Source organism: Gekko japonicus, unplaced genomic scaffold, assembly GCF_001447785.1.
Source record: "Gekko japonicus isolate JY-2015 unplaced genomic scaffold, Gekko_japonicus_V1.1 scaffold2543, whole genome shotgun sequence".
Classification (NCBI taxonomy): domain Eukaryota; kingdom Metazoa; phylum Chordata; class Lepidosauria; order Squamata; family Gekkonidae; genus Gekko; species Gekko japonicus.
The window spans coordinates 174,696-187,878 of NW_015171578.1; the positions used below are offsets into that span (position 1 = coordinate 174,696).

At 45.7% G+C, this 13,183-nt stretch overlaps 1 protein-coding gene across 1 annotated transcript in view; it reads right to left on the bottom strand.

Annotated features, from left to right (window-relative positions):
- Window positions 1-13,183, bottom strand: part of COG4 (component of oligomeric golgi complex 4) — a 30,840-nt gene that overhangs the window by 14,901 nt on the left and 2,756 nt on the right. Inside the window, exons 2-7 of the mRNA XM_015419813.1 lie at window positions 9,016-9,098; window positions 8,785-8,899; window positions 8,393-8,567; window positions 7,198-7,391; window positions 4,344-4,449; window positions 3,027-3,184 (exon numbers count right to left, since the gene is read on the bottom strand). Of these exons, the coding sequence (XP_015275299.1) occupies window positions 3,027-3,184; window positions 4,344-4,449; window positions 7,198-7,391; window positions 8,393-8,567; window positions 8,785-8,899; window positions 9,016-9,098 (831 nt within the window). The remainder of the gene's footprint in view (window positions 1-3,026; window positions 3,185-4,343; window positions 4,450-7,197; window positions 7,392-8,392; window positions 8,568-8,784; window positions 8,900-9,015; window positions 9,099-13,183) is intronic.

Sequence of the window (13,183 nt, forward strand, 5' to 3'; positions counted from 1 at the left end):
TTACCACAATTTCCCCAGGCAGATTATTTTTCTTTATATATCCAGAATATGACCTATAGGCCACATCCATATCGTTTAACAGACATTCTGCCTTCTTATCTGTCACTGGGGCCAATATTTCACTCATTAGTTCCTTAAGATTCTCTCCCTTGGTCTCTGGCATGCCCTGGAAGCGAAGGATCATATTAGCCTTTTCCATTTGCAGTTGTAACAGCTGATCTTCCGTAGAAATTTGCTTCTTTTCCAGCTTTTGAACTTTCTTTTTCACCTTTTGTGCAGTGGCATCCACTTCTTTCACCTTCACCTTCACAGCTGTTTCATTCATCATTTTAAGCATCTCGTTTATCTGTGTTTGCTCTGTGGTGATACACTGGATCATTGGTTGACATCTGCTCCTTGATGTTATTCATCTGGTCCAGTAGGGGGTGCATGGATTCTGCCAAAGTCTTTGCCAGTTCGTTGGTTCCTTCCGGTTTAGGACTCTCCGTTAGTTTCGATTTCAAAAGTTTCTCTTTCTCTGTCCTCTTCCCCGCCATCTTTATTGATTGTTTACTTTAACAAATATTTTAAAGTTCTCTGAATATGCGTCCAAACGCTCGAATTCACCTTGTTGAGTATTTCTTAACAGTTTTGCATGCTCTCTTCCGCTCCCCCCCCCAATTCACTCAACAGTTCATGCAGTTGGGAGGCGTCCCTCCACCGCCCGTCTCACTTTCCATTTTACAGAATGGGGTATGGAGCATTCTTTTCTCTTTAACCGCCACTTACATTAGACTCACGTTCATAGTTGGTCCTCAGACCTTTTTTAATTATCATTTCTGCCGCTCGACCTCCCGGTCAGCGTCCCTTGTGTCCATTCGGCCTCACGGCACGAAGAACCTTCGGGACGGAGAGACGCCTCAATTCCCCGGCATTGCGCCAGTGAAGCGACCTCTCAAAAGTCCCCTGGCCAGGGCCCCTTCAACCGGGTCCCTGGGGGGGTGACGAACCTGCGCACCCCCTCCTTCGGCCGGAGCGCAGCTTCACCCCCGGGAGGTCCGGGAGGTGAGTCTGCTAATGCGCCGCCATCAACCGGAAGCAATTTAACATATCTTGAGAACCACTGAGAGCTTCACTCAGTGAGCTCCCTGGCTAAGCTGAATCGCCTGCATCCATCTTGTCCGAGTCTGATACAAAAGACTTTCCCATAGTTTCAAGCAACTGGGGGGGGGGAGTTGTCATTGCTAAATGCTGAAGGCAGGCTGTGCAAAGGGCATGCTTCTGTATGGTGACGCAACAGCCCTTGATCACGCCGCAGTCTGGTCTTACTGTGTGCTCCTGGTCAAGTTCTCTTCTCTCTGCTTCAGGTTCATCTTACTAAGAGAAAAGAGTGACTGACCTCATAGGGATGCTATTGTATTTAAATAATTTCTATCCTGTTTTTATAATAAATGGCTCAAAGCAGTTGACCAAACAAATCAAATTCCATAAACCCCAATTTTCCACAATGCTCAGAAAGCTATAAAAATATGATTAACGCTAGATTGCATATTGAGAGGAAATCTTAGAACTAGAATTGCTTACCAGAAATGCTTTCAACCGTGGCCCAGAATTCCATCTACACAGAAGCACATTAGAGCAGAAAAGTCTCTGTCTAATATTGTGAAAGCTAACCAGAGAATTGTGTTTACAAGCCACTGAGTTTTCACATAGAAGAGGGCTTTCCTCTGTCGTATGCTACAGAATTTAGAATGTCAGCCTGGAATCTGGGAGACTCATAGTTGAATCCCTACTCTGCCATGGAAACTTGTTCGGTAAACTTGGGTTTGTTCCCTACTCTCATCCTAACCTACTGCACAGGATTGTTGCTTTACGGCTAAAATGGAGGTGGGGAGAATTGTAAGCTGCTTTGGATCCCTGCACTGGAAAGAAAGTACTTGAAACAGCATTTTAGCAGTCACAACCAGATCACCCCCATATGCCTGGAATTACAGAGAGTCTTCTGTTAGAAAGTAAGCTGCAATATATTCTTACATCATTTTATCTTCACAACTGCAAGATAAGGTAGGCACAGCACAAGCAGTTGAGGAAAGGACACGGCTCAGGGGCAGAGCCCCTGATTTATATGGAGAACATCACAGGTCTCCTTAAAAGCTATACAGCAGCAGGTATTGAGACAGACCATTCCCTGACAGAAACCCAGGACAGAGTGGATGAAGCTAGGCAGGTCAGACCAACAGTCCGACTCAGTATATGGAAGCTTCATATATTCAAATGCTACAAGTGAGAGGAGAGGCAGAACAAGCCGCTGGATTGCAATTGGGACGTATGCCAGAGATCACAGGATGAAGTCAAACATGCAGGGCCAAGTTGAGTTCCAGCACCATCTCTTATGCGGTGTTGGGGAAACTAACTCTGTCCCATTCCCTGCTCTTCTCTGCTGATTCCACTGTCTATCTGGATGACACATTTTGATTTTTCTCAGTACAGAATTTGTGTTATCCCAGCACAGGCAGGCTAAAGGAACAGGGTGCATTTCAGTTTGGAGGGGAAAAAGGTAACAGAGATACACGGGGCAGACACAAAATATTTAAACAGAAAGATGTCTACAATCTTGTGTGTGAGCCCACTGACATGAAACAGCCACAGAGCCTACAACAAGGAACAGAATAGCATCCTCTAAGACAAAGCGACACAGCATCAGAGGAAGCCACTTACAGAGGCTGGAGAATTTCCTGCCACAGAGACAAGGGCTTGAGAGGCTACCTGGGCAGAAGGGCACAAGGCTGGGCTTGATTCACTGTGGATCGCTTCCACCTTTAGAATCCTACTGCAGTCTCCTCCAGCCACTAACCACACAAGGAAGGTCTTCGCACCAGGTCTTTCTGTTATGAGCACAGCAGCAACACACAGTGCCATGTACTGCTTTTCCTGCAGCCAAGCCTCCCGAAAGCATTGCCTCCCACTCCCCATGCCTGCAAATCAAAGGGAAGTCATGGTAGTATCTCCCACATTTCTTGCTCAGCCCTCACTGACAATCCCCTCACCTGTCTGTGATAGTCTCTCTGCTGGATAAATTTGTCTACGACCTTTTCTACCTGCCGGTCACATTCCACCTGCAAGTGTTTGATCAAGGTGTACAGCCTGCCCGGCCCGTAGTAGGTTTCCACAATGGGCTGATGGGTCTCCACAATGCGTGCGATTCCTGCAAGAAAGCACAGTGCCACGGGATGCATACATACCCACCATACAGGCTGCCTGGAAGAGCTGCACGTTCCAAGCTGACATGAGGCTGATGATTGTCCTCGAGCTCCTTTGCCTCAAGTACTCTTCCTTGCTTCCCAGGACTATGCCAGGCTCTCATTTAACCCACGATAAAGATGTAGATCCTACAGATGCTTTGAGACTGCTGCTCAAAAACTGTAAGGCCGTGAGGTTGCTCTAACATGCTTACCTGGACCTCTCCAGTGACCTCCTTCCAGAATGGGGAAACATGATCAAATAAAGGGATGGCCCTAGGGATACGGCACAACAGGAGGGACAAACCAGACCCTAAGCAGACCAGGCCAAAAGAGGCAGGCAGAATAGAAACTCATAGCAACTGCTGCTCCACAGCTATTGCTAAGGCCTCGCATGCTTTGGAAGAATGTTTTTTTTTCCTTCCTGTCAGTGGGATCTGGGGTCACTCATTCCCACTTTGGGGAACACTGAAACAAAGTCCATAAATAATGCACCTACTGATGTGTTTGAGGCACAGTTATGTCCCCCACCCCAGAACAGAATCCACGCCCGGGGGAAACAGGCAACATTTACCTACAGCAAAGGTCCCAAAATGGTAATGACAGGCAAGAATCACTCTGACTAAGCAGAACACAGCTTAGAATCACTGCAATCCCAGCAAGAATCACTGCAATTCCAACCACGCAAGTGGGAAGAGGTTGCTGCCCCACAGCTACGTTGGCATGGGAAATCAGAGCACCAGAAGGGTTACAGTGCAATCCTAAACAGATTTAGGATGTCAATGCTTCCAAACTGCTGCAGTGACAGTGTGCAAGCCATCTGGAAAGACCCAGGGAGGGGCAGGCTACCTTTTTAGCCTGGATGTCAGAAAACCCCACATCTGGCTATAAAGCTGTTGGTACCCTGGGGAACAAAAGCGGTGGGGTGGGGTGGAGAAGAGGGGTGGACTTGCACATGGGGAGCAAGCCGAGCCCCAGCGACACTGCCTATACCTCAGCGTCTTGCTTTGGTCAGTTGGGGCAGAGAACCTGTCCTGCAGTTCTGCGGGCCGAACAAAAGGGTCTGACATGCCACTGTTCGCTAACATATTCTGGGGGTTGCCTAACCCTGTCAAAGGGGATTACCTTCAAAAAGGAGGGTCAGCGTGTCTGCAAAGATGACGGCAGCCCTGCGGTCACTCATGTCTGTCTTCATCACCAGCTGCAGGTTCTCCTCTGCCTTATTAGCCACCTGAAGAAGAAAGGGAAGGTCTTTGGCCTGCGCTTCTCCGACATAGCCCTAGCCCAATGCCATCCCTCATCCCACTCTTCCCCCACGTGCATGCCCTCCCCTCCTCTCTAATGGCTTGTCCATATCGTCAGGAAGGTAAGGCAGGAGACCCAGCATAGCGTAATGGTTGAAAGCTGATCCAAAACGAGCGCCCAATGCTGCAACCTAGAATGACTTTGTGGAGAAAGACCAGAGGGAAGAGGCAAGTGACTTGGAGACTGCCCTAGAAGAGGCCTTTCCCCCTCTGCCTCACATTCAGCAGACCATTTGTACAACCCTGGCCCTGGGTGAAATAGCTGGTGGGGCAAAAGAGATCTCATGTGGCATAGTGGTTAGATTTTCTGAGTATGACTGGGAAAACCTGGGTTCAAATCCTCACTCAGCCACTGAAGCTCACGGGCAAACTCTGAGAACAATCCACAGTACAGCAGGCAAGTCTACTCCATTGTACACAAAGACACTGGGATCAGGGCGAGGGCTTTGTCAAAAAAACTGTTTTAAAAGCAAAGCTAGTGAACTAAAGCATATTTAAATAATACTGAAATATACTGACCAAAATAGTTCTTCTTGCCTTTAAAAGATATCCACCCCTCAATTTGCCTAAACCAGGGGTGGCCAAACTTGCTTAACGTAAGAGCCACACAGAATATACATCAGATGTTTGAGAGCGGCAAGACATGAACAAATATTACACACACGTTTCTATTGAAAAATATGAAAATTTGCTTTTTATTAACATTAAATTAGACTGCCAGAAATAAAAACAAAAGAGGTATTTGTCCAATAATATTTATTTGCTTGCTAATTATATTTATTTGTCTAAGAGAGAGAGATGGAAAGAAAGAATGAAAGTGGAAAGAAAGAGAGAAAGAGATAGAAACAAAGAAAACAAATAGATGGGGGAGGGAGGGGGAAGGAAGAGACAGAAAAAGGAAGGAAGGAAAGGAGAAAGAGGCTTGGAGAAAGAGGCTTAGAGTAGGGATTTAAAGAGCCAAATGCCTTCTCCAAGCCAAGCCACCGGGCAAGGCTTGGAGAACACATTTAACTTTAGATGGGGAGGGAGGGAAGAAAGAAAGGTGGAAAGAAAGAAAGTTGAAAGAAAGCACATAGATGGGGGAGGGAGGAAGAGGTGGAAAGAAAGCAACTTTAATTTTAAATGAGTCCTTCAAGCTCCCCCCCTGCCCCCCCGCTGGCTGGCTTGGCAAAGGGATTTAAAGAGACAAATGCCTTCTCCAAGCTTTTTTTTTTGGGGGGGGGCTTTGAGAATGCATTTAAAGTTAAAGTTGCTTTCTTTCTTTGCTCCCACCCCCTCAAGGCTACCCAGGGAGGGGAACACTGGCTGGGGAAGGGAAGACCGATTGGGGAGGCATGCCTCCCCTTCCACCGTTCCCTCTAAGCTGCACAAGGGGGTGATGGGGCATAACATTTCAGAGGCCAGCTCAGAGGATTTCTCTTCAGTTCACAAACAAGCTTCCATGGGAAACAATGGTGGATGGAGGCACCTCCTTCTGGGGCCCATTGAATTGGTCCCCTGGTCCAATCTTTTTGAAACTTGGGGAGGTTTTTGAGGAGACACACCAGCAGCTATGCTGCAAATTTGGTGCCTCTACCTTTAAAAACCTCAAAAAAAGCTACAGGCTATAATTGAGCCAGAACCCCACCCCCTTTTTTTGCACACACTTATTATGCTTTTCAGTATGATTTGCAAGTTACTTTGAGTCCCATGGAAAAATGGGATATAAATATCTGAATAAATAAATAGTTCGGACAGATTGATAACATTTAAGCAACTTCCTGTTTGTTAGGTTAGGCAGGGTTCTGACAGTGATTCTTCCACCACTGTTATACTTGACCTGTAATGCTGGTTGTCATATTTCACTAAAAAACCCAAAGCAGACTGCAAGAGTCCCCCCCCCCCCGCCCCCCATCCCTGGGCTGGCATGTTTTCTAAGGGTCAGCGCAGGGTGACAGTCCAAGGCCAGGTCTACCAATATAGTGGACTGAGGCAGGCAGACCTGTTCTCTGGAGGCCAGGACTACCAATATAGTGGAAAGGGGAAGGTGAGACCTGTTCTCCGGAGGCCAGATCTACCAATATGGTGGACTGAGGTGGGTAGACCTGTTCTCTGGGGGCTTGGTCTACACCTGTAGAAGAGAACATTTTGTGTAGTAAAATTTGACTTGATTCTAATTCTCTTATAATGTTTAAATTATTCTTAATAGAGTTTAAATATAGTTTAAAAGAATTCATTCTGAGATCTTTTACAAGGTTGTGGAAATAATCTTCTAAAAATAATTTATGCAATAGTCAAATGTAGACTTGCTCACAACTTTAATGCTACCAGCTTTTTTGCCCACGGGGTAGAATTTCTACTCACAACACTGTGGAGTTTAGAGGGTATATTGTCCCTTTGCTTCCCCAGCTGCCCTGCCGGGAGCCACACAATATGTGTGAAAGAGCCGCATGTGGCTCCCGAGCTGGGGTTTGGCCACCCCTGGCGTAAACCAACTCAATGGGCAAAGGAGGGCAGCACCAGGGGACAGCCAGCACCAGCACCAGCACTTGCCGAGTCTATGAGTGGACTGGACCACTAGAACAGAAATAGTGGGGCTCAGACATGCTGCAACCAAGTTCAGAATGAGTCCCAGCTGGGGAGCCCCAAGTGCTCCCAGCAGAACTGCTACCTGTGAACTGTGCAACTTCAGTTACCTGCTTACAGAGGTATTCCGAGAAGTTGCTCAGGCCTTCCTCATGCAAACCCAACAGGGGGAAGATCTTGAAAAAGCGTTCCACCTGGGGGAGGTCTTCCTGCCTTGTGGCTTCGTCAAATTTCTTGGTCACAATAATCTTCAGGCGCTGTTCAGCCTCTTGCAGGAGTTCCAAGTTGGCTTCAATTATGCTGCCTGCCCAGATAGGAGAGAAGGTATCAGTGCCATATGAGTTTCTCAACACTCAAAGTAGAAACTAGGCATTTTTTTTTTGCTTTTACTAAAAACAACATGACCGTGGACTCTGAAGAGAGATTATGGGCTGAAGGCAGACACATCTTCTCTCTCTCTCTCATACTAAAGCTCAACAAATAAGTTTACATTTTTATGTAGAGCCAAAAGAACCTTGAGACTGAGATTATCTGATGCAGACACAAGAGAGGAAAAGTCACATGCCATCTACCAAGAGAGTCAGTTTGGTGTAGTGGTTAAGTGTGCGGACTCTAATCTGGGAGAACCAGGTTTGATTCCCCACTCCTCCACTTGCACCTGGCTGGATGACCTTGGGCAAGCTGTAGTTCTGATAAGAGCTGTTCTTGAAAAAGAGCAGTTTGTCAAGAGCTCTCTCAGCCCCACCTACCTCACAGGGTGTCTGTTGTGGGGAGGGGAAGGGAAAGGAGTTTGTAAGCCGCTCTGAGACACCTTTGGGTAGTGAAGGGCAGGGTATAAATCCAATCTCTTCTTCTTTTCTTCTTCTTGAATGGCTTCAGTAAGAATTCCTGAAGCTCCATATTAACAGCTGAAGTCTACAAGGAATTGGGCACCTCCCAAACAGCTCCGAAGGCTGCCTCCCTGAGAATCAGCAGTGGTCTCTCTTTATTCTGCTCAAAGTATAGCCATAGTCTCGTGAAAGGAAAATAATCCTTGAGTCAGGGCTTCGAACTCATGACAAATTCTGTGCACTACTAATATGTAGAAGGAATCTTGACAGCATCTTGCAATAATGGCAAACGTGGAGCGGGGGGTGGGGCATGGCTTCAAATTCTGATTCTGCTATGAAGCTCTCTGCTATGAAGCCTTGGGCAAATCATTCTCCACTTAATCTACATCACAGGCTTGCTGCGGTTGTGGGATGACTTTCAGAGGGTTCTTGAAGAGAGAGCTAATAAGTGTAATTAGTAAATAAAATTAGGTACCCTCTCGGCCTTGCCTACTCAGCTCAATGACTGATTTGTCCAATGAAAGGTAGCGATGGATATGAGCAGCTGCTTGCTCATAGTCTTCGTTCCGCAGGGCCGTCTGGACTCCATCCATGCAGAACTTCAGGTCCAAAATGTCATCTGCTCTCTGGATGGCCTGATAAAGGCGGTTCTGCAAAAAGAAAGAACTCCAAAACTTAATTCCACCCTAAACAGTCCACTAACAAGAGAGGAGAGAATCTGGGCGTTGAAGACCCTGACCCTACACCACCAACGGATAACCCTTTAAGACATGGACTGTTGCTTGAAACTCAAAGCCACCTCCTCGCAGCTTCAACAGACCCCACTTCTGCACTTTGACATCTCAAACTCCTGCTTTGTCTCCTAACCTTGGCAAGATCAAGCTGCCGGACTTTACTGCTGACATTCTCTGCCAGATTGCAAGTGAAGGTGATCGTCCCTGCTAACTGCTTCGCATCTCCTTCAATCAGCTGCAAGTTAGGACTAGAAACACAAAGGAGGGGGGGACGGACAGTGATCAACAGGTGCAAAATTCAATTTGGCAGCCCTCCAATTATGCATGAGCCCACCCTCTCTGGGACTTGTTCCGTATTACTAACCCAATGCGATGAAGGGCAGTCATTTTGCTCTCGATACTGCATTGTTGGTTCAAGAGCATTTCGAGTTCTTCCTCCACAGCTTTCTGGAGAGAGAGAGAAAAAGAGGATGTACCAATAGGATGTTAGCAGAAAACTCTGAAGTAGGCAATCGCTCCCAGAAAGTGGAAAACCCTGCCTCAGGAAGTTCATTTAACTTCCCCCTTAGTGATGTTGATGTGATCCACTGGGTTCTTTTAAATTATATATCTCTGTTTATCTGCTGATGTTTTTGACTATTCAGTTCCATGATATTTAAGGGAGAAGGGAAAAAAGGAAATAAGGAGAGAAAGTGATACAGGCAGTTTTTATGCTATTGTTTTTAGGGTTGAAAGTTGATATTTTTATATGGTGGTGGTTATAAAAGACAACCCAGAAACTGAAAGTGGTTCAGAGTGAAGCAGCCTGATTATTGTCAGGGGCTAGTCAATGGGAACACATCACACTTGTTTTAATACAGTTCTGATGGTTATTGTATTGTTTGTGAGCCTGGTTCAAGGTGTGGGTTATGACCTTTAAAGCCCTTCATAGCCTAGGAACCACATACCTAAAGGACTATTTCCCCATATAGATCCAGGTGGGCAGCTGTGCTGATCTGAAGCAGTAGCACCTTTAAGATCAACATAGTTTTATTCAAGGTATGAGCTTTTGTGTGCACGCACACTTATTCAGATACAATGAAATGGAAATAGCAATAACAGTCACACATATAGAGGGTGGGGAGTAAATCAGCATGCAGAATAATTAAGACGTTTTTAACAGATTAAAAGAATAACCAGCTTAGTTTAAATGGCTATCGTCTGTTTGGGTTCAACTCGTGGGGGAAAACACAGCAAGGAAATATGTTAGAACTGGAGACTGATGTATCCTTAACTGTGGAGTGGCGAGTCTGTCATGAGGCTCCATCCCTCTCCTCTCAAGCATGGAGGCCACCTTATAGCATCTTTTCCTTTGAAGTGGAGCAACTGGCTGTGTAGAGTTATTTCTCTGGTCCCCAGGCCACAGAAATACATTTGGTCACCTGGAAGTGACTCTCCTTCTCCCTCTCCGTTTGTGGGTTTGTGGAGGAACCTCCTGCACGCTGGGAACAGAGAGGGAGAGCGAGAGCCAAGGAGGCAGGCAGGCAGGGCTGCGGGCGATGAGCAGAAAGAAGCGTCATGATGAGAGGCAGAGCCACATATAAAGGAAGCTCAAGTGCATGGAACGAGAGAAGTAATTTTTAAAAGATACATTGGGAAAGAGGAGTGGAATAAATGCAATACTGTGGTGGGAACTTCCACTGAAGTGTTATCGTAATCTGCACAGACAATCACATCTCCAACAGCCAATCAGAAGCCCTGCTGGATAGGAGCCCCACTTGGCTCCACCCGTTTTCCAAAGACACTTGGCAGGCACCAGGAAAGGTTTCAGTGGGCACCATGGCGTGCAGAGGCACCACACTGGGGACCTCTAACTTAACCTCTAACCACTATACCACACTATCTCGACGAGAGTGTGTGGTTTTTCTTTGGTAGTGTTTGCTAACAGCTGCACAAGCCTCTATAATGGGATTCTTGGAATTACTCTTGTGCTTGTGGCCAGGAGAAAAACTGAATGCACTGTCCATAGAATTTGCCCTGCAGTTATTATTATACTATTTTCACATCATGCCCTGAACCTGTAAGTATGCCAATGCCCTGTACACAGGAGGTGTCTTTTCAACATCAGTGGTGCACAAGGCACATGAGTGCTCCAAGTCCAAATAACAGGCAACTTGACATCTGTAAACACAAAGATGGAAGCCAGGACTGGCAAGCCAGAAATTATGCCCTGGGGAAAAAGGCACATGAGATCTTGCATACTCCAGACAATGGACATGCCTGCCCCGGAGTAACTTGTTTTCAGTCTCCACCGCTAACCCTAGCTCATCTTCCCTTCTTAAATCTCCTTGACAATGACTAGTTTTGACTTTTACTCCTTTCGCCCACCCCAGGACCAGGTAGCTCATCAAGGAGTGTTGTTTCCTTTTGATTACTTCAAATGGACAATCACATAACCTTTTCCCACCAGAGATGCAATCAGGAACCAAACCTGAACTTCTACTAAGCATGTAGAAGGAACCTCCAGTTCCTTTTGTCCAGACCTGGGAACTCATCACCATGTTCCCAGAGTGACACTGTTTTACCACTGATAAATCCCATCTATATCTAGTCTTTTGTCCCTTACCTGGGAACCCCTGGACATTCCCAGCCCAGCCATCTAGCACCTGGCTAACTTAATCAACGCTATTGTGAATCCAGACTCTGCCCCTCTGTAATCTCATTGGTCACACAGGTTTTACTTCTCCTGGTGTCACACGCCCTTGGACCCCTTACGGCTCCAGGAAATCTTTTGTCTTCACCTGAGACATGCCCCTCAAGGCCTCCCATTGGTCTGCATTGTTTCCCCATATCTATACCCACCAAAGCACATGGCCTCGAGAGATGCACCCCCAAACCCCACAGTATGAGTCCCCTCCCTTTCCAGCAATGGACCCCTGCATGTCTGGATAGGTATAGTATCACCCTGATCTCCCTCATCCTCTCTGTTTCTCTGCTAACTTCTTTTTGATTTTTCTGGTATGCTTGCAATCCTTGGTTTGAGTGTAAATACCTAAATTATTATTTTTCTTAATAAAACCTATTTGTCTTTTAGAATTTGGACTGGTCACTGACTCAACCAGGGGTCTTCACGGGACTATCTCCGTAAACATTGATAGCAGATTCTTGCTACTGCCCCCCCTCTTTCTATCTCTGCCTTTGATGCTAATTCCTTTTTTTTTTTTTTTTAATAAATCCCCGGAGGGATATTTTTTTATTTTGCATAACTACAAAAACTACAAAGAAATAATAGGGAAGGGACTACAACTAAGGAGAAAGGAAAGCAAACCACACTAAACTAAAACCCCAAGAGGAGGAGATCTTTCCATTGTTAGTAAAAATGTTAGTACTGTTAGAGTTAATGTCACAATATACTTGTGGAGTTCTTGCTTATAACCGTTCTCTGTTCATATGTTATTTTGTTAGTTGTTATGAGAGAAATCTCTGATCATCTTCTTATTCTTCACTTCAAAAGGCCATTTTCCAAGTCCTCTTGCTTTTACTTCGGCTTTCTGTCTCTGAAATCGTATACCACTCTGGCAGGTCCTGCACCCTTTTCTGCCGCAGAGTCCTCGTCTGTTCTCGAGGTAGCAGAGTCACTCGACTTCGTTTCTTCCTCTTTGGACTCTTCCTCTGTCCCCAGCTGGCATCTCAAAAATACTTTAGCTTTAAAAATCTTCTCTCTTCTATCGTTGATTTTAAAGATGACACCTTCCGGAACCGCCCATCTGTACGATATCCCATTTGTTTGAAGAAAAGAAATTAGGTCCTTGTAATTTTTCCTCTTTTGTCTAATTTCAAATGGAATGTCCTTTAAAGTTTTGATGATTACATTTCCCATTTTCAGTGGAGTTGCTGAAGTTGCTTTTAAAATGGTGTCCCTAGTTTGTCTTCTTACAAACCTGACCACTATTTTTCCAGGTAAGCTATTTTTTAAAATGTAACTGGAGTATGCCCTATAGGCTACCTCCATCCGCTGTTAAGCCTTCTGCTGGAGCGATAATTTCACTAAGCACCTTTTTCAAGTCTTCTCGATCTGTTTCAGGAACTCCCTGAAACCTGAGAACCATGTTAGCTTTTTCCATCTGTAGCTGTAAAACTCGGTTCTCTTGGCAATTCTGCTTCATTTCCACCTCTCCCATCCTTTTCTTCAACTTCTTGCTTGTGGTGTCTATCTCTTTAAATTTCTCGTTTGCCTGCTCCACTTTTTTCTCTGTTTCATTCAGCTGGAGCTGCTGTGCAGCAAAATTTTTATTCATCACAGTCAATTGCTGGTTATTACCATCGAGTTCTTCCATCACCGGCTTGAGCATATCCGCCAGAAATTTGAGGACATCTGCTCCCTCTTCCAGCCTTGGACTCTGACTGCCCGGTTTCGTTTTAAACTTTCTCTGCTGGGCTGCCATCTTTCCCATTTTGTTTACAGTTTCTACCGCTCCCACAAAACTTGGAAAACTCGCCAAGTACCTTCAACGATTCAGATAAGTCTTTCAAAACACTTTCGGTTTACTTCC